At 42.1% G+C, this 22,199-nt stretch overlaps 1 protein-coding gene across 1 annotated transcript in view; it reads right to left on the bottom strand.

Annotated features, from left to right (window-relative positions):
- Positions 1–2,997: 2,997 nt before the first annotated feature.
- Cph (Chronophage) overlaps positions 2,998–22,199 on the bottom strand; it is a 31,194-nt gene continuing 11,992 nt past the window's right edge. The window contains exons 2-3 of the mRNA XM_066727327.1: positions 16,721–17,176; positions 2,998–8,791 (exon numbers count right to left, since the gene is read on the bottom strand). Coding sequence (XP_066583424.1) covers positions 6,555–8,791; positions 16,721–17,176 — 2,693 coding nt within the window. The 3' untranslated portion in view covers positions 2,998–6,554. The remainder of the gene's footprint in view (positions 8,792–16,720; positions 17,177–22,199) is intronic.

Below are 22,199 nucleotides of genomic sequence, written 5' to 3'. Positions count from 1 at the left end.
CTTACCGTTCAAAAGCTCGATACAGCTGTTGAATTTTTGCAAGACTTTAACGTTACGATAGATTAAAAGTCAACTGGTGTAACGTGGAACTTGCTGGATATCGGTATAACTTTATTTAAATTGTGCCCTCTGATCCAATATAACAGTTAAAACTTCCTTTAACCTACATTCAATAATGGAAACATTAGAATTTTTAATGTTTCAGTCTTCAACTCTGAGACAATTTTATTAAAATCTGATAATTAAATTCTAATGGAAAAAATGTAATATTATTTGATAATTTTTGCTTCGTGCACTGGGCGTTGGTGCTTCAAATGTACATCCCTGATAAGTTGGGCAAATTAAAATTTTGTCCCTTACTGTACCCATTTCTATGGGCTAGGGGAGAGTTCAGTGATTTTCTACCGAAGCATGATTCAGGTAAGCCGTCGACCAGGTGGAAAGGGTCCGTTGTGTACAGCGACATCTAACGTAAGGGTCCATATACCATTAGAAATGGGTCTATTGCTAATGGTAAGATGCCCATTACTAAATTCCTAGATCAAGTGGTAACATTTGATAAATTCCAGTCGATATTAGGGTAGCTTATCTTTTGGTAAACTTGCAGCAGATAATTTAGATGGATAAAAAAAATTATCTTTTATTTTTTATCTGTAAATTAAAGAAAAATAATATGCATTGTTACAAGGAACAGTGAATAAATGGAAAAGAAAACAAAATTTTATAATAATTGTAGTTTGCTGTATATATCTAAGTATGTGCTAGATACGGTTAATGAAAAAAGAAAATTCCACTGATAAGAAAAGCAGCAGCGTGGAATTTCAAACGTAGCCGTCCTCTTGACGATTGGGTTGAAATTGGAAGGTAGGGGGTGTTTGACATATTTTGTCCCGAAAACCGACAGATCAGGAACGAAGCCACGAGTGAAAGGGTTAGTGGGCGGGCTACAGGGGCACCTCTGTTTCTGACGTGCAGATTAGTGTCCGCCATTGTCGTGACGTCGCCATAGTTAACACGCATTCAACCAGTCCACAATGGAGAAACTATTGACCATTATGAAAATCCTGCAATATTCATACTTTGCTATCATTATTTCCATCATTTTCCAACTCTCTATATAAAATTACACGTTTAAATAATGAAAAAGAGCTGTTAGTATTTATATGCTGTAAAGTAAAATTAGTTCTCTTTTCTCTTGATCCTATACCTCTAAGACAAATAGAGTCGTAGTACTGTAGCATTGAACACAAAGCCTCGTTCAATCTTGTAATTGTTGATATATTTGATGGAACATATATTGGAAATTCGTATATTGCTCAAGAGGAGAAGATTGGTGTTTGAGAAGGCTTTGGATCAGCAGCGTTTACACTTTGATTGCACACTGGTTCTATTTCGCGGTTTCGGGCGTGTCAGAAGTCACTGTTAGATGACAGATGAATGCAACCTGGGAACAATGAGTCCCGACCAAAAATTAACGGCATTGTCAGACAACTTTGAATTTGGATATAGTGCTCCTGTTTGGCCCAAGTCGATTGACGGTCGCCTTGCCTCCCTCCACTATTCCTCCTTTGATTTTCGATAAACTGTTTGAACCTGTTTGCCAATCATTTAATTTTTACATTTCTATAATTATACTGCAATCGTATTCCTCAAGATCCGTTGATCGAGAAAAATCTTGGATAAATTATTAATCAGCACCATGAGTGAAAATTAATTAAATATTAACGGAGAAGAGGATAGAATTAAAAATGGAAAAGTTTAATTTTACCGCACCTGTGCAGGCTATTGTCGTCGGGTGCTAATGCTTGAAAATTAATTAGGTAGATTTTGCTGTGTTTCTCAGATCTTAATCGATTCTCGTTTTTCGATACAAGCTGCTCCTGTGAAGTTTCATACCGGTCGGTACCCCAGTATACCACACAGGACTACCCAAACACTATATTGAACCGAGGGTATAGCTGGTCGTAGCCCCCCTGTGCTTCGTATTATACCTGTGGCCATTCAAGTCATTTCAACAGGGCCTCCACTTTTTCAAAGCAGTTCTCTCCCTGTTCGATAGATGGCGTTATATCATAGAAAATCATGCAATGATGATGACCATTTTCATCGAATTTTTTACTCCTTATACTAACAACGTAGAACAGATGTTTAATAACTTTTCTTCAAATCAATAAATCGCTTTTATTATTATTTTTTTTCAATAACCCTGAATATCCTCCTTTGCTACATTTTGTATAATGTTTTCGTATTATTTAACCTTAATCATTCCAGGACATTATTAGAGATATTTATTATTTCTGGAGCTTCTCGAGTATCGAATAAAAATGAATAGCCGATTAGCTGCTAATCAATATTGCACAATTGGAATTAATTGCATTAGATAATAATATTTCCAAAATTTCCATCATGAATAAATTTAACAGCCAATAACGGCCTTCTATAGCTGATCATAATTAACGTTAATGAGCAGCAAGGGAGCGTTATTCCCGGAGATTTTATTACATATATAAATTATGAGAAAGGAGTCGAAGCGCTTTAATCCAGCTAGCCCTTTTTGATATACGTGATTTTATAGCGCTTTGCGTCCAAATTAATCGGTAGGGCTATACTTGTTGCGAAACAAATTACGTAATATGCGTAAACTAATAACCATTTTATCTCGACGCAAGTCAAACAATTTATGTAACGAGCTTTTCTATTAGTGTCTGAGATATGTATATCGGAACCGGCTACTATAAAGCACGCTCGCAGTTATTCGTCTTCTTGGAATGAATTCATTAAACGCGAGAATATAGTTATCATTATCGATAGGATAAGTTTTATTCCAATCATTGTCAATAATTGTCCGACTCGGCGAGGATATTAAAAATAAACTTGGAGGAATTGATGATTTTGCTTGGAACTATACCGTGAAAAATATATAGGATCAGGATAATTGTGAAGAAAATGTTAATAATCGTGTAGAAGTAAGATTTATTTAAAAACAATGTCGTTTATTTGAATCGCACAAGACATACACCGTATTTGCTATGTTATAATTAGAGGGCAATCCCAAGGAAACTTTGGTGAAAGGTCAGTGCGCTTTTAAATTTTTCACCAAAGTTTACTGGAGAACGCCTGGGTTTTTTTTTCGTATTGCCTTAATATCGACCCTCGGTTATAAGTTTCTTTAATACCAGGTTTAACCTGGGCATACTGTCCCTAGAAACCGAGCTTCGGATTAGTTACCCTGGATCAGAAAACTTTTCGCTACAATCCAATTTCCCTGCTACGATACTCCTTGTGTTTTCCTCGTTTTCTTTTCGCTCACTCGCTTATTATTATTATAGGAAATACTTTTAGATTTATTTATTACGTGTCTAGATACTTTTTTTTTTACTAAAATTCTGACATATTTTGAGATTATCGTTTATCTTTTTGTTCGATTTACCCTGTGTCTTAGTACTGGCAATCGATTGGAAGCTGCTGATGGAATTTAAAATGAAATTGCGGAATAGCCACTCGGTTTATATGTTCTTTTATTACTTATCAAGTTATAAATGACTAGCCTGTTGAAACAAATAGTGTACAGCATAGTTGAACAGCATGGATTGCATTGGTTGGATGGATCGATCAACATAGGTGTATTGTTATACATGGGATTAAATGAATTATATTACGTAATCATATAGGTAAGGTCTGACTGCAGTATATACCTATAGTTATAGAAAGGAAGAAGCTATTTTTCAGAGAAATTCGTTGCGTCGAACCAATTCGATTGCCATTCGCAAAGTTTGCTTATCTTCGTGTCTTTCGTGAGGCAGGGATCTTGGTCCTATATGAAGTGAATTCGAGGAAGGACAAAGAATTTTTGGAAGCAAACTATTGATGAAATCGATCCGTACTTTATTTTTTTTTTCTTGCTGTTATCGATTACACGCATTTTACCCTAGTATGGGTTTGAGATTTGAGTTGAAAAAGGAAGGGAAATGATTTTTATCGTATCTTTCTTTGCACCCAGTTCCTTCTGTCCGCAGCAAAGCGAACTTTGTGGGACGTCTCTGGCAATTTTAATCAATTACTCGTTTTCTCTGTTCGTCCAATTGCTGAGTTTTACTCCATTATACTTAAGGGGTCGAGTTCGCCTCTTTGCGCTGACTCGCAGCTACATCATTTTGCAAATTTTCCCTTTCACACCGTTATCTTTGCTACGGGCAGTGCCATTATTTACAGAGTGTCTTATAAACGGAGCCTGGCATGTACGTATTTCAGAATGAAACTAACAAATTTTTAACTAGATAACGAGATTTTTATCTAGAGCCGTACACTTCTAACACCGAGAGAACTATCTGATATGAGTTTCTTTTATCTCGAATCCACGCACACAGCGACTTTAACGCGCCTCACCAATATCATCTTTTAATTGGCATTTATGCTCGCTCGCTCACACATACGTACATACGTAAATACACGCGTACAGAGACAGTCGTGCACACAGCCACACACACAGACGCGTACCGCTCGTAAATTCTCGAGCTTATTACCTTATTGCCTACATCATTTTTAGGAACAGTTCTCTTCAAAAACGTTTACAACGAGGCGGAAGGAAACGGAAGGAGGAAACAATCGTTAATGGAACGTAAAATAAAGGACAATCGTTGTCATCACCCGCGAAAACCTCAGTCTTGGGCAAGAACGGAAAACAGAAGTCTTGTACCGGGTTGTCATTAGTTTGACGATTTTTGCAGGATCGAGAAGTATGTCGATCCTGCGAAAGCCGCGGCTAAATCTCTCCCGAAGACGATAAATATAATAACGAACTAATCGCTAATAGTGCTAGCGAAGCTGCGAATTAACCATCGAGACCAACCGCGCTTCATTCGACTTCGAATGAAAATGTCGTTCTGCGCGCGACTCTCTCTTATCATAAAAAAACACACGAACGATTCACGATCAACGTCTCTCGCGCATCGCTAGCAACGATTGATAAACCTAGACAACTTTGGTATCTTCTTAACGGTTAAAAACATTTTTCGATAATAATTTAATGAATAAAATAATATATAAGCGGTGCTTCTAAGTTCACTGGCTTAGTAATAATAGTATCAATGGTACAATAATAATGTTAATAATAGCCAATGATAATAATAATAATAATTAATAATAATATTTATATAGGCAATAATCATCATGACAATAATAATAATAATAATAATGAGAATAAAGGTTGTAAAATCACTAATAATAGATACTATATTACATTTTACATAGGGGATCGAGTAAGTTTCTTAAAAACTAAAAGTGTAGCGCGTGTGCAGCTCCAGATACTTGTACAGGCAAGTTGAGGAGAGAGAGATAGAGATAGAGAGAGAGAGAGAGAGAGAGAGAAAGAGAGTGCACACGGTATATTATATCCTAAAAGCATCGATACATAACAGGGTTTCGAACGACGAAGTTCAAATATGTACAAAGGATCTTTGTGTCGCTTTTTGCTTTTCTTTAAGAAACAAAAAAAAATTATTTACGAAAGTGCGCAAGCTCTCCGGGCGCAAGCTTTCCTTCGTTTTCACTCACCGACCCTACCACATTCAAACACAGCGACACCGATTAATGTACAAAAAGTGTGATTTTACAGTGACCACCAAATTTCAGTAATATATAAACATATATATATATATAATATTGGTCACAGACAATGTTTATATATATATATACGAATATATTATTAAATAAATAATTTTCAAATACGATAATAAAGTCACTATATTCGTTAGTTTATGTATATATATTTATATCTGTATATTCTGCATTTATATTCATATTTGTATGTATATATTTATATATATATATAATCTTCATATTTATATATGTATATAATATTTATGTACGCAAGTATTATATGCATGTATATATAATACCATATACTCCTATTTATATTTGTAGCGTCGTTCTTTATTAGCTATTTATAGCGATAGAATTTATAACTTGTCTGAGACTCGCAAAGTGGTAACCATTCGTTTGAGAGTTTTTGTTTCTTCTTACTTTCGTTTTTTATTTTTGCTTGTTTAAATAATTGAACGCAAAGTAGGAGTGGAAGAAGACTCTCGCGTCCTCCTTTTTCTTCCTTGGTTGGTAGTCCGAAGTCGGACTTTGGGGTATTCGTGACTGTAAGGACGCGTCCGAAAGCTCGAGCTCCGCGCGACGGAGAGAGGGTTAATGGCCCTCATGATTTATTTTGAGCTTCTCGTCGCTTGGACCGTTTCCAGGTCCACCGAGTTAGTTTGGAGATCCTTTATCGACCTACCACCCCTCCCGATCCTGCAAGACGACCTCGAGCGTAGTGAGCATGGAGAGAGCCATCGAGACGTGCTTGGACGGTTCCCGAAGAAAGCTAACTCCGTTGGTGGTGTAGCTGGCAAAGACCTTGGCAGCTGTCCTTGCGCGTGGAAGCTTCGTAAGAGGCGATCTTTTCCCAAGGTCCCTGATAGCCACGGATCCTATCGCGTTCAGTAAACAGGATAAGGTGGCCTGTGAGGCCACAGTGGCGGGATGGGTGGTAGGTTTCCGTTCCAGGATCAAGTATCCTTGGTGCTCAAGGAGGAGTCCTCGTCCTGACTCACAGGATAAGGCATGCCCAGTTTAGGTCCTTGCTGCACCATGGCCACGCACTTCCTCATGTGCTTCTCTAGGGTGCTCGGCACCGAGAATGGCATATCGCAAAAGCGACACTTGTACGTATCCTTACCGTGTCTACCGTGAGTCTTCATGTGCCTCGTCAGCTTGGAGCTCTGGGCACACGCGTACGTGCAAAGCTCGCATTTGTACGGCTTCTCCCCGGTGTGGGACCTCCGATGCACCGTAAGGTTCGAACAGTTCTTGAAGACCTTGCCACAATACTCGCAAGTATCGTTTCGACCGCTGCGTTCCTTCTTCAGCAACGGGCTTGGCAGTCCGGGGAGCGTCAAGCTCGAGGTCGTGGCCTTGGAAGCCTTGCGGAACTCACTGTTCTCCAGGTAGTGCGGAGTGGGTAGCCAGAGACCACCAAAGTCCGGGCCGGATCTGGGAAAACCCTGACCGGAGAATATGTTGGGGGTGGTGGACGAGTTGAAGTTGGTCGGGGACAGAGCGCTATCCTTCTCCTTGTTGTTGTTCAAGGAATTGGCTAAATTGGAGGATGCTTCAGCCTTGATGAAGGCTCCACGATGGTTCTCCTGAAGAGCTTGCCTGTACGCCTCGGAATATTGTGCAATGTTGCTGAGACCGAATTTCTCCATTAGGTCACCGACCAGACTGGCTGGTTTCGACTCGACCCTACCGCTGCTCTCCTCCCCACTCTGACCCTGGGTGGTGCTCAAATCCTCAGGAGTGTTCTCCTCGTTATCCTCTCGATCAACCTTCTGTTCCTCCTCAAGATCCATGTTCTCGTCGCAGCTGGATCCATCGTCCGGTACCGTCTCGACGCTACCCTGAGGACTGGCCGCTGAGTCGAGCGCCTCCTGATGCTCCTTCCTCATGTGTTTCCTCAATTCGGCGAAGCTGGACAGTTCCAATTCGCAAACATCGCACCGCGATGCGACCGACGATACATCCTGAGGAGGCTCGCGTTGGTACCTCTCCTTGTCCTGATGACTACGTCTGTGGACGATGAGATTCGACTGGAACCTAAACTTCTTGTCACAAACCTCGCAGGAGTACACCGTTTCCGAAGCAGAGTCTGCGATGATGGGTGTCGAAGCGACCGGTGGACTATTCTTCTCGCTGTCGGTCGAGTTGTTGTTGTTGTGATGGCCCACCGGACTCTGGCTGTAGCAGGGTGGCGAATTCTCTTTCTGGTGCTGATTATTGTGACTGTGGCTATGACTGTGGCTGTGACTGTGACTGTGACTGTGGCTGTGGCTGTGGCTGTGGTTGTGGTTGTGGCTATTATGGCTAAGGTTCGTAGGATTCACGGATGCAGGACTAGGAGGTTCAACGTTCGAAAGGGCGGAAGATTGCTGTTGCTGCAGAGATTGCTGCTGTGGTTGTTGCTGGGGTGGCGGCTGCTGCTGCTGTTGCTGCTGCTGCACGGAGCTGGCTACCGGAACCGTGGGCAATGCTGCCGGAGGATTGGGGTTGTTGGTATTGCTAGCCGTAGGTGGTGGAGCCGCGCCTAAGGACGGGTTAGCGAGGCTCCTTAGGCGCGCCGAGTAAAAATCCAGATTGGCTTCTAGGGGTGGAGGATGAGCTTGGCTGGCAAGGCCGCGGCCATGAGAGAGCTCGGCGAGGTTGGCGAGATTTCGAGCGTTGTTCAACGAGTCGAGGGAGCTCCTGACCAAGGAGTCGCCCAGATTCAGGCCGTCCATACCGTGGAGGTTCCTCGTGGCCGATTGCAGCTCCTGAAGGCCTCTGTAGCTGACCAGTGGATTCAGGGCTAGGAAATCCGGCCTGAACATCGGTGGAAAGTTTCTTTCGAGGTGCTGCGGCAGCCTGAGGAAACTGTTGAGGGGATCGCCCACGAGGGACGCCGCCGAGGAGGTCAGCTGTTGCCTGCTACCACTGCTACCACTGGTATTCGTGCTACCCGAGGAATTGGCAGCGGAGGAGCTGCCTGTTGATTTGCTGCTCAAATTCAGGTGATTCGGTGGACTGAGGTGGTGGGTGTGCGTCGGTGTGGGTGTCGGTGGGCTCGGTGCTGGAGTGTTCGAGGAGGAATTCGTCGATGGCGACGAGGACGTGTAGAGCCTCGCTCCGTGGACGCTTTGCACGTGTTGCAGCAACTCCCACGCGGAAGACTGCCTTCGCGCGCATTGGGAACACTGCAGCCATCTTGGTTCTGAAACACAAAAGATCGTTCGTCCTGTTATATAGCGATTGCGAAAACACCTCGCTCGATTATTAACGATCGGACACCGTCGATAAACTCGCGAACAGCCATCTCTCACGCATTATCGCGATTCGCCATCTGACAACAATTCGCGTACGTCTCATTTCCCACTTATTTCGTCAAAACAATGGCAAGTGGGACACGGAGTGTCTGTATGACTATTGGCGCACTACGAAAAATCATTCCTTCGAAATTTTCGACTTGTCTTTATGAAATATTCCTTGTGTACGTTTTATTGTTATACGACAAGTGTGTGTGCGTTGCTTGTTGAATCATTTGATGTACGTATATATAAGTATCGTGGTTGGAAATGGCGAGTACCACAGGCTAAGATAATACTACTGTTGTGGGGTGGATCGTTGCGTCTGATTTCTGGTGATTCGACGGGGGGAAAACTGAGATAGGGACGATAATAGACGTTATAGGTCGTTACTGTCTTCGCGTCCAATCCTGCGTATATAATACGTTCTGGTATAGATATATATATATACTATTTTACTGTATATATACGGTAAGAATTTGAGGGTCCACGTGCGGGACGCAAAGCGTGCATCGCACACGTAGTATATACATTTTGTATACTATATAGATGAGAGATATAAAGGGTGGGAGGGAGGGAGAGAGAGTGGGAGGAGTCTGGCGTATTTCAGCTATCAATTCTCAGATCCACCTTAATTTTGTAAGATCGGATAGAAATCGGTTGCGCCGATTGAATTCGGAATTCAAACGGGAGCGCCTGTGTCAAATTGCGGTTCTTGCGGGGGCTTAAAAATAATATCCTCGGGTACTACGTGGGGACCGGAGACTGGTAGGCGAGAGGGGCCCGGGGGTTATGAGGAGAGAGTTGAAACTGACCCTTAACGACTTGACAACCCTCGGCCGACAACGGCGGGAGGGACGGCTTTTGAATTTCAATGTTTTTAATCCGGAATATCAGATTTTCTGCCATTTTTCACGCCCCACGAAGCTGTCCCTGGGTTTTTATTAATTCGCTCCTCCACCCTCCTCGCTATATATATATATATATATAAAGGACAGTAAAATGGTCCGGCATAACACCATGTGTCCTTGCACCCTCGGAAGCAGGAAAGTACCACGAGACCAACCATATTTGCCAGTTTCAACGTAAATTCTAGATGGGGTCGAGACTTTTCCTCTCTCTCTCTCTCTTTCTCTATACTCTTTTTTTTTCAAAGAGCACAAGCTGAAAAGAATACAGGAAAAGTTGGTGAAAAGTTGGCGGGCTGCTCTTGCCATTCGACCGCTTGATTGGAGTCGATGGGATTACAATTGTAAATGGCTTGCAAGGAAAACAGTCGCGGAGATAGTCCAAGTCGTCCGTAAGAGATTAAAAAGTTCAAAGTCCTCGATGTGCTGTTTCACGACATTTCGCCAACGAGAAGGAAAGTCAGCGGGAGACAAAGCCTCGCTACAAAATAAAGCGGTCTTAATTAAATGGCCGTTCGTAGCGAGAAAAGATCTTTGTTAAGAAGAAAGTCCAGGAGTGCTGCTTAAAGCTGAACGCTTGCTAAGCCAACTTTACATTTCGCTGGAGCTTTCGAAACGCCTCTGCGCTTGCCAGCCCCGGTAATTGTTCCTTATGTCCTTCGAGCGTACATAATTCTCTCCATTATTACGATCAACCCGAATAATTCTTCAGTCTATAAACTTATTTATCTACATATATATACGTAATTCCTCTCATCAATATTCTTCCATTTATTATAGATGATAGGTATGTATAAAGTCGTGCATTTTTTATATCCATATTATAGAAATCACTAAATATTTTTCAAGACTATAGATATATAGCTTTATGAAAAATTAACAAGAGCGCTCCGTGGTTACACGTTAATTGTTGCAGCGATTGGATCATCGAGAGTGAAGAGTAAAAATATTGGATCGATCTGAGCGAACGGTGTTGTTTCTAGACTATATTGGAGTGAGGCAATTAAAGCGGTAATGGGGAATATAGGTGGCGTTATTATTAAAATAGTAGAATTACAATGAAAAGCTCGTTAGCGAGCGTTAATTTTCGAGCGATCAGTAGCAGCCAGGAAAGTGAATGAGCATAACTTCTCCAGTCGGAATACAATTGACGTCGATGTAACAAGGTGCTAAGTATAATAGCGATTGAACAGTGGGCGATGGATTTTTCTTCCGTCAGCTTTGACCTTTCAGCAGGAGTACGCCCGTTCAGATATTGCGATATCGGTGTTTGTCAGATGGAAGAGGAACGCAGTCATTCTTTACAAACAATCCAGCAACAACCGAATGAATGACAGATAAATCTCAAAGAGCATGAAAAGAAATGGATGAAAAATGACTCGCTCGCCAGCTCGTACCAAGCTTCGAGTATTATCGGCTTGTAACGTCACATTCAGAAGCATCTACTAGTAAATTCTTTTCTTTGCTCGCTTAATGGGACACACAAATGCAAATTCGATGAAAAGGTCAGTATTACAGTTATAGATGTACAGTGGTACATCTATATATATATATATATATATATATATCCTCGTTATATGGTGGTTAATATCTTTAAGTTTTCGCTCTGCATATATAAGTGGATCAGGAGATCGAAAATAACCGTTTTACTGATTTTCAGTGAAAATAGTCAAGGTTTTTATACATATATAGATATAGAGTTCTTCGAGACGCGCGTCTACGCGCGCAAAAATTCGGGAGAGGAAATTAGAAAGGGAGATACGCCGAGTCAGCGTGAAAATGAGAGAAACAACAGAAGGCGTGAAAATTTGCCATATTGTTTCACGTTAGAAGCGCTGAAATGTTGTTTGGTCTCGCTCGATTATTTCCGGAAGTCGAAAATATTGCCGGCTTTGCCGCGTGCACAAGCTAGGGAGAGGGGTCCGCGCCGTTAGAGCTGAGATAAGCAAGCGCTGTGGCTACATAATAAAGGTGTATCGATTCACGGCCAGTCGCTTTTCATATGCAAACCTCGCGGGTGGCCATCCGTTAGGATTATTTCTTCAGATTTTCACGCCTGTCTATATAGCATATATACTTATATATATGCTCTACTCGATGCCCTATGAAAAATCTCAACTTATCTAAATACCAACCCAGCAGTATCGCACTTACTTTGTGCTGGAAAAGAATCAGTGGCTGTATTCAACAAAAATTTTGATAAATCTGCAGATGTATCTGGAATTTAGAATTTCTTAAATAAAACATATTATATAGTTAAATCCTTGACGACCCAATAAAGAGAGAAGGATCGAAGGTAATTTGAGATTGAATGGATGCTTCAACAAGTTGATTAAATCGCTGAAGGAATTTTTGGAAGAGTATAAGATCTCGAGTGGACTATTTGAAATGGACCCTCGTCGAACGTGGACCTCGAATAAAATGCCTTGCACGGATTTTGATCACCCCGTATTTCGCGATAGTGACCGAACGATTTTCTGCAGAAATTACCCGTCAAATTGGTTCCGTCGACGTTTACGTGCAAATCGTTTGGAAGGCCATTGTTTAAGAACCAATGGAAGATTCTGGTCATCCTCCATAGAAATACCCTTAGACGAACGGACCACTTGACAAGGGTATACCTCGTCTCGAGAATCCGACTGATACTCTCGGAAACTGCCATGCAGACCTATACGTTAAAATTCGCGACTATCGGAAATTGCAAGACGCGAACATCGAGGGGAAAGGTCCTAGGTTGCCCGATTGTTTTGGACTGAGATCGACGCGACAAATAAAATTAATAAATATCGTAGAAAATTATTGCTTCGGATGCTTGAAACTCGATTTAAGTTTTAAGCAGAGTATATTGCGAGGAGCGTGGATGCATCGAAGCGAAGTTTAATTTGCAGTCGGCGTCACATCTGCCGTGCGCGTTCGCTCCGGCAGAATTTTACTGCTCTCGTGACGTCACGAGGCACAAAGGCCTTTAAACCAGAATGGCGTGTGACAATATTAAAATATCGATTATCCAACGTATGCGACGTATGCACTTTGTGCCCCGGCTTAAGGGCTGCACTTAAAAGGGACAATCGACTCACTCAGGTGGGGAGTTTGCGGCCGATTTTAATCAGGGATTACGCTCGAAATCGGGAATTCATTTGAGTGACCGCGCTCATCCGCCCGGGATTATAGTCCGATATCACTTTTATCCTCTACTGCATATATTGTGATTTTACGTGTTAGCGGTTGGATCTCTACAAAACCAATTATTGTTTCGTCAGAGTCCGTCTGCTCGTGCAGGTTACGTGCTTTCGCGAGATCCGACCGATCTATGTTGTAAGACGTGTACGCGCACGTGTTTCATAAACATACTATATATAGTACTGTATGGAGATTTTTCGGTATAAGTTAAATGTGCGAAACCAAACATAGTCTTTTTTCTCCTGTAATGCTCATATACGTCTTCTTCTTTCACATTAGGTGTTACGGGGTGTAAAAACAGTTTTCCACTGTATGTATATGTATGTATACATATAGAAATTGAAGCTGCGTTTCTGACAAATGAACAAACGGGAATGTTTGGATGGACGTATAATGCACTCCTTGTGGTCATTGAAGCACCGCGAAGGGATTGGTCAGACCGCGCTCAGGAATCCTTTATGTCGTCTGTTCGTCCGTTCAACCGCAAACATCGAGAATGGACCAAAGGCCCATTAACTTTGCGTCTTGCCAACGTTGAAGAATAAAACCGAGAGCGGTCTACTACTATCAGATGCTTAAAAATAACGGTGTGACTGACCTTTAACACTGTACGCGAACGAAACTTTTCAATTTCAACAAAAAAGAGAAACAATAGCACAAAAGACTTATCCAAAAGCTGCACTACCATTTCTCGTGTTGAAAAGAGAATCAAATTTTAAAACTAGATTTATGGGAGAGAAAGGAATTTGCCAATTATTATTATATATATAGTAATATATATGTATATATATATTCGAAGCGGAGTTGCCTTTGTCTCTCCTCGCGGTGTTAAAAAAGCTCGCGGTGTCTGTACGAATTTATCAATATAAGATTAGGTATTGTATAAAATCGATGAAAATTCACAATGAAAAAAGGAGCAATATTTTATTAAAAAATCTAACCAAGGTAGAATTTACGTTTTTTCCAGACAAAAATACTCATAGATTTGCAAGTTATATAATAAATAATTACAGAATATAAAAGAAAAAGATTACTCAAAGGTGGAATTTATTTGAAATGAAATTGAAAGAACGTCGATGAGGATTGTTGGAATATGGGAGGAAAAAAAGAAAAAGGGAAAAAGGTTGAGTTGAAAGATTAGGAAAAGTTTCGGGTAGGGCAGGGTACTGATCGAAGGACAAAGGGAAATGGAAAGGATGATAATCCGTTGAAATTGACACCAGCGGGTGAAATGCATATTTGATCTATCTGTCAGGTTTGTCGGGAATATTAATTCAGTCCACGAGTGAGGCTTTCCTCGGTGGCGGGCGCTCGGTGCTTTATTTTTTCTTATCCCTCCTTGACGCGGATCAACCCCGTTTCTCGTCCATCCGTCGCCGACCGCCCGAGGCGAGCTGAGAATTGCTCGCGAATTGCCGACATCTCCAGCTTTCGGGACCCCTACCTTGCCCTTGTCCCTTTTTTCCTCGCTCGCTCCGGAAGGAAGTCGACCAGACCACGCGAGAGCAATCGACTCATCTCCATAGACACCCTACCCCCTCCCCTTATATCTTTCCATTTTCCCCCTTTCGTTACTCCTCTTTTCACCAACAATTTATGCTCCTTCCGTTATGTTATATGTATATATATATATATATATATACATAGAGAGAAATATAGCATACAAATATTTTGAATTTTTGCAAAAGCAAGCTCGCTTTTAAATTTTATTGCTATAAAATAGTTCTGAAAGTCAAGAGAGAGAGAGAGAGAGGGAGAAGAAGAGTGTAACATGTCTGTGCTTGTATATATGCGCGTCGTGCACCTTTGGTTGGCTCGTGCGGACCACGTGGCCAGACAATAGGAAGATTCTAATTGGGCGGCTTGCCGACGTGGCCGACTGGACGCAAAAAGTGGCAGAAAAAAGCGACGAAAAGGGCTCGGCTCGGAATAACCCAGTGGACAGGGATGAGCACGAGCCGGATGAGCTCTCTTCTGATCGCACGTTTGCCTACGAAGGGTTAGCTCCGGTTCTACCGTATCCCCCTGCCCCCTCTCTTTCTCTCCATCTTTATTCTTTAGATTGTACATGTATATATATATATATATATATATATATATATAGATTGCGCATATCCGTCAGATAAAGGGTCCGAAACAAGTTTCACGGGCCGTGAAGAAATTTTAAAAAGACATCGGCTCCTACACGCGGTACAAATTATTCAAACAAGGCTATACGCTTTTGTATACACATTAGAACGAGTTGTCCACGACCTTTCGTTGGTCAACCGTGAAGTGCGCGCGTGAATCTATCGAAATAATTATGAACCTTTATAGATTTTAATTAGATCTGCTGATCCATGAAAGATAATTCGCGTCTATCGTGTTCATTGCAGGTTGATTAGCAGAAAAACAATCAGAACTATATGCAGCTATAATTATTTAATTAGTTTTATAAGAGGAAAAGTTATATATGAATTATAAAGATTATGCTTGAATAAGATTCCCAATATCGAGATGTATACCTAAGTGAAAACTAAGATGTTCAAGATGTTGTCGGTTTTTACACTTCAGCTTGGGGTCTGCCCGTGTGGCATGAGTCAAGGAGATTACTAAAAATAGAGCGAATGTGTTCCGGTAACTGACACTCCTCGAATTTCTCGCGACCAGTTATCTCCTCGGTATTTCTCGCTGTTTGACAATGCCCGAAAATCTATCGAACGCTCGGTTATATACGTAAACGAGCTTGCTTTGATAAAGAACCGTGTGGTAGGTATATATGGAGAGATAATCAGTGAGAATAACGATATTAACAAGAATTTGTTCCTACAATGGAATATATCGTGTTACATTTATTTCACGAGATATAGATAAAGGGCGCAATGTATTGATAGAATAACATGTGATAGCGAGGCTGGTACAACTGGCAGGGACAATAACATGCGGCAAATTCGATTTTTGAATCTAAAAAGTTTGCTTCTACTGAACTAACTGGGGTGGATACTGGGTTTGCGCTCCGCAGCACCCCCTGTCCCCATCGAATCTTTTTGTTGGGCGGCCGCATTGTCGTTAGAAGGGCTTAACACGCGGGTGTCCTTAGCCAGGGACACTACGCGTTAACGATGAAAAACTCTTTCAGATTTATTTCATGTACGTATCACGCCTAGAGAGTGCCCTATATAAAAATCCAATCGTTTCATACTCGCTGAAAGCCACTGCACGGGGTATAAGCTCGCTGAATAAAAAGAAAATACAATTAGTGTATTTTGTAGAAAGCACAATTAGGTAAATCGGTCACTATCATCCATTAATTTTCTACTTTGTCTCGAAATACTCGAGCTCCATAGTAAAGTTAAAGCGTATTTACACTAGTTTTCAAGTTGCAGAACTGCTGCTCTTAGAGCTGGCCACCACTGCACTCAAGCGTGCAGAGCAAACTAAAAGAAAATTTATGCAGACCCCCTTAATGAATTGAAAGCTCAACTCGCAGATTCTTACTGCAACGTTTACCTGGCCAAACAGACTTAGAGGGTCTTTAGCATCGCAAAACGGTTTTTCTGGTCTAGGACTCTTCCAGGAGTTTGTACGTTTTCTTAGAGTGTTTTCAATTGGATTCTTTAAACAGATTGAGGATATTTGAGAATAAATCTAAATGGAGAGTAAAAACAATAGATGCATCACAGCTAGGGAGCGAATGCAAGAAGAGGGGGGGGGGGGGGGGAGGGGAGGGGGAGGAGGAATAAAATTGTTAAGGTCAGGCGAAAGACTCACCAGAGTTGATGGTGTTCGTGTCAGCATCGACCGATTCGGTTTTTTGTTTTTTCGGAATGTCCTCCTTGTCCTCGTCCAGAGCCTCCGTCCTTCTCTTCGGGGTGGAACTGGCACTAGCTCGAAGTTCAATGGGACTACCAGCATCCGGAGCGGTGGCTTGAGGAGTTGGAGGACTCTCCAGTCTTCCGCCAGACCTTTTGTTGATGGGCGCAGAGATGCTGGGCACCGAGTTGTGTTTCGACGAGTCTTGCTCGGATCCCTTGAGAGTCAGGGCGTCTTCGGGATCCGAATCCTCCGGAGCGGCCAGCGCTGCTGGACTGTGGCATCCCTGCAACGTGCTCCTGCAGTGGTTCACCTTGTGCTCGATGAACCTGACTATCTCGCCGAGGGAGTACGACGCCCTACATCCCCCGCATTGGACGGTGTCTGGGGATGTGCTACCTTGCGATGTTTCCGCTGAAAAGACAAAAACAAGCAAACGTTCGTCAACTCGTCTAAACAAATGACCTTCTGGGATATTTTCTACAACGTCCTTCAACCCGGAGCCTTTGAAAAACTGAACAATGCGCGTACGATTGAATTAATGCTTCGCGTCGCGACCCACATTGCTAATTTATTTCCACAACTGTTTCCTTCGAATTCGAATGGAACGGCAGAGTTATACTCGAGTTAATGCTAATTCCAAAGCTTATATACGCTTTGACTTTATCGAATTCCTTGCGGCTATTTAGCGAAAGTATCCTCTTTTACTGTTGTAATATATCAGAGGTCTCGGGGTCAGCCGCAGACGTAACAATTCATTTTTAAGTGTCCTTCGGGAGAGTTCTGGCAACATTGGGGCATTAACATAAAGATTGGCAGGAGTTTCGTGCATCGATCTTTCCCTCTTCGAGCCAAGTATCCATAACCTTCCGGATGGGGACGTCAGCCCCGCGAAGAAACGAAAACCATTCCAACATTATCCTCTTCTCTTTCACTTGTCTTCTTCATTTCGAATTTCTCTCTCTCCCTCTACAGGATTCTAGACAATCATTCCTCACCTTTTTCACTTTTCCTATAGCTCTTTCCTCCAATATTCTCTTTCCACATATTCCCTTCTCTCCCCTAACCAGCCTTGTTTTCCTCTACTCTCTCTCTCTCTCTCTCTCTCTCTCTCTCTCTATCTCTCTTACTACGTTATTGTTGACCCTTTCCATTTGTTCCTGGTATAAGTTGTCGTCGAGACGCGCGGTCCCGTCTTCACCCCCGACACCGAGAGAGACGTTTTCTCACCCAAGGTTTGTTTACTCGTGTTCTTGCGAGGCGGGGAGGGGGGGGGGTTGGGGTAGGGGATGGGTCTTGGTTTTCTCGTGGTCTCTCTCGTCTCGCTTCACCTTTCGATGCGTTCTGCGCCCCTCTACTCATCTCAATGCGCCAACACGGTTCGATTCTTTCTGGGCGGAGCTCTCTTGACCATTGGCCAGAGCGCAAACTCGCAAACTGCCCTCGTACACCTCGCATACGTTTTAAACCGGGACACTGCGGTCTCTCCCCCCCCCCCCCTCTCCCTCTCGCCTCATCCACAAACATCACCACGATTCATCTCAAATTCATACCATTCAATCCCATCGATACTTCAAAATCTGACGTTTCACTCTTTTTATTTCAATGGCTCTCCATCCTCAAACGTCCTCGATTTGCAGCAGCCACGCACCTCAGGGTCCACCGGCTTTACAATTCCGCAATGAATTTGCTCGGTTTTGGAAATGGCCGAGAGACCGGTAACGCTTTTATTTAGCATCAGCCAGCTACAGATAAGCATCTCTCTAGTGCGTCAACGCTCAGAATGTCTATGGTGCTGCGTTCATTGAAACTCGAAGGGAATTCTTTCTTCGCGCGCTTCTTTTTAGCCCCGGAAACGATGGCATACTATACCTGGCGTCAGGAAGCTAGATAAGAGGCTCCGACGCTCTAAAGAAGACAATGTCGATCCAATGTCGCGTATTCTCAGCTGGAATGCGAGATTTTAATCGAACACTCTGCTGCCAACCGTCTCACGGATAAAAGGAATTAAAAGCATTGCTTTAGCGATGTGCTCTTCAACTCATAGCTATATGAACAACGACGATAAAGTATATAGAGAAAGTTCACGAGGATAAAAACTGTTTGATAATTCTGATATTTGTTAAACATCCTCGAATCAAGGAGAATTCAGTAATTAAGTGTTTTTGATCAAATATTGGATTTTAATCTGTCCAGTATTATTATTAGAGGGTTGGTGTGTGCATTTGTGTGTGTATGTATTGGTCAAAGATGGAGAGGTCGGAGTCTGGACTGTGACCGGATTGCCAGAGATGAAAAAATGTGGTTCCCGAACGGTAAAGTAGACGACGACGAAGAAGAAGAAGAAGGAGAGGAAGTTGAAGGATCTGAATGGACCTAGAGGTCCGTTATTCGCCTACGATTGAAAAGGTTAGAAACAAGAGACTGGCGAGCGGTCGTTAGCGACAATGGGCTTTTGTTTTTTCGGGGGCAGATGTTGAGGAGAAACTGGGCTCCCCAGTCAGGAGAGCTCAGGTGAGGCTCGTGTCTCTCGTGTGTCCTGTCTCCTGGCTCCCTCGTCCTTGTTTCATCGTACGCGTGCTGTTTCTCTGCCCCGGTAGCATTTCTCCTCTCACACACACACACACGCGCGCGCACACGCTCATCCAGTCCATCCCCTAACGTTACGGCAGTCTTACATAATCTATCGACCGAGGAAGCATCGATGAATCTAATTTCAGCTTCCCAACTATCCTCGACCCACTATAAATATTCATTACAAGACTTTACGTATACGTGCAAACTTTCCTTTATACTATTAAAAACACCATTCCTCAGCAATGCTGCCAATTTCCATGGTGAAACTCTGATGTAATGCATCTTTCGAATGTACTAATAATAATACCGAACGCGATTGTTCATCAGATTCGTTGATTTTTCGAAGAAACGAATGTTTGAATTAAATATGAGTGATATTGTATCGAGGTGAATTGTGATGTCATAATGGAATGACGTGTAGAGAGAATGGTCACGGGGAAAAGTAGAAAATGGAAAGGACACGGTGCACACCGGATTGTCGAGGAAAGATAACATAAAAATACAATATTGTCTGGCGAATGTAAGCTGGATTGCTTACAAATTGGCCTATACATCCGTAATGTCTCGATCGCTGTAACGGGTGGGCTCCCTTATTACTAGAATCTTGGTAATTTCCATCTTTGAGTGGGACTGATTCTAGCAGAAATATCTGTGGCAAATGGTATTCCCCGTCTTTATTAAGGCCGTACATTAATTTTTCTCTTTATCTTCTCACTGATACACAAGGATCGATCGTGGAGATTTCACTAAACGAAAGTAAACTCCTCGTCGATTTATTTACTCTCATATTGTATATAACAATTGCAACAACATGTCGTTGCTTAATAATAAAATATTAATGATTTACGCACAACGATAATCACCTATATTTTAAAATCGATTCGTTTCTCGTTCACCGAAAGCTTATCATAATTTATAGAATACTTCATAATTGCGTTGAAAATTGAAAATTTTGCATGGAATCGTTTTAATCAAGTAAAAAGCTGCGTTCTAATTGCGAGATACGAAGAAATAGAGAAATTGGACGTTTAAGGGACTCGACGAATTTATCGGAGTACAAATAATGGATCGAAGCGGTGCTTATTTAATTAGCGATTTATTCCAAATGGGAGAAAATTCGGTATCAAATGTCGATTCCGTGGAGATAGCACGAGCAAGCCTTATATTCAAGCGAATTTGGCACGGACCACGTATACCACACACATATATATCTATATAGTATACATATGTACACTATGTACCTATACGTATATTTCGTCCGTCGCTCGCGACGAGGAGAAGGAAATTGGCGCGACCCAATACTAATGGATAATGGAATTATTGGTTACGGTCGAGACTCGCCCTGGGGATGATCGTAATTCAATTGGACCGATGTGTCCTCTGGACGTTTTGACAGGCCGGATGTCCTAACAAGGATACCGCCTCGAGATATCTGCCGAGTTTCTCTGTGCATCGATGGCTCCCCGATATCCCAGGATACACCGCAAAACCACACGAAAAAATCAACCGACCAAAATTCCACCTCCAGACAATATACTTGCTTCACCACGTAACGCTGCACTCGCTGCATTACAAATCCAACGTACAATTTATAACATTTTTTCAATTCCTATCAAATGACAATTTTTCACAATTGAAAGGGACACGCTTTTTCAAACGCATTATTCTTATTTATCACCCGACCTATGTACTCCTACGCGAATATAATATCTCATGCATTCGTACGTTAAGAAAACAAACCTATGTCAAAATCAGGGATTATCTTCGTGTAACCCCAAATCATGTATATATATACATATATGTATCTAGCAATCGCGTATATAATCCAGACAATCTTCTTATATAGAGTTCTGCTTTCTAATCGGATGAAATAAAGAATATAACGAGAGAGGGTATATATCGATTGTTAAATCTGATTGGAGGACGAGCCGTTATATTTACCTTTGTACGCCATTACCCGTCCTCGGTTAAATCGTCAATTAACACCGACCAAGCACACTGTCAACTGTCAAAAAACGTGAAACTGGCACTGGTGACTAGAGCGAAGGAAGAAACATATCGTGAGCTTCCGTCGCGAGACGGATAAAATTCCCGGGGCGCTGGATGAGACGTTCATAACCGAAATTGAGATGTGTTTTGTACCATGCTCGGATGCTGACTGGAGCATGGGGGCAGTTTTTGGGCCGGTCCTGGGCCCAGCCAGTATATATCAAAAGAATAGAAAGGACCTACTACGCACCACGTGGCTTGGTAGAGGGGGCAAATTTTATACGAAATCCCCGATTTGCCTTTCTCCCCCCCTCCCCCTTCTTTCACTCTCCAAACAGGCTAGCCTCGGTCGTTGAATTTTCTCGGGGTGAGGCGTTTTTCGCGTTAACCCTAACCGAGTTTCTTCCTCTCAGATTCTCCTCTATACAAAGGATTCAAAATGGCGTTCTTTGACCCTCGTTTTTTCCAGCATGTATACCCTATATACCTTCTCAGCATCTGGTCTCGTGTACTCGCTTCATTAAGGATTAAATGCTGCATGTAATATTTAATATTGCCTCAGTTTACTATAGAATTTCTCGTTTAAACGAATATTCTGAAATTGGTGAACCTCGTCAGAGACGCTATGCACAAATATATTGAATTATAAGAAGCAAAATTTATTATATTAAATAAAACAGTAATAATAATGAAAGGAAGAAAAGTATCGTTAGAACAATTTTCAAATCTGTTTCGTGCTTTTGACGTTTTTATATTATTTTTGCAAATCTATTTTTGGTATATGTCCTACCAACAGGATCTGGATCGCTACGCTTACTAGTTTTTCTACAACACACACCCTTCAATACCTACACCAATCCCCCTTTTTGTG

The sequence above is a fragment of the Prorops nasuta genome, unplaced genomic scaffold (assembly GCF_024137725.1).
Source record: "Prorops nasuta isolate Cenicafe-Biocafe unplaced genomic scaffold, Cenicafe_Pnas_1.2 PNAS00005, whole genome shotgun sequence".
NCBI classification, from domain to species: domain Eukaryota; kingdom Metazoa; phylum Arthropoda; class Insecta; order Hymenoptera; family Bethylidae; genus Prorops; species Prorops nasuta.
This window is presented reverse-complemented; position numbering and strand designations above follow the sequence as displayed.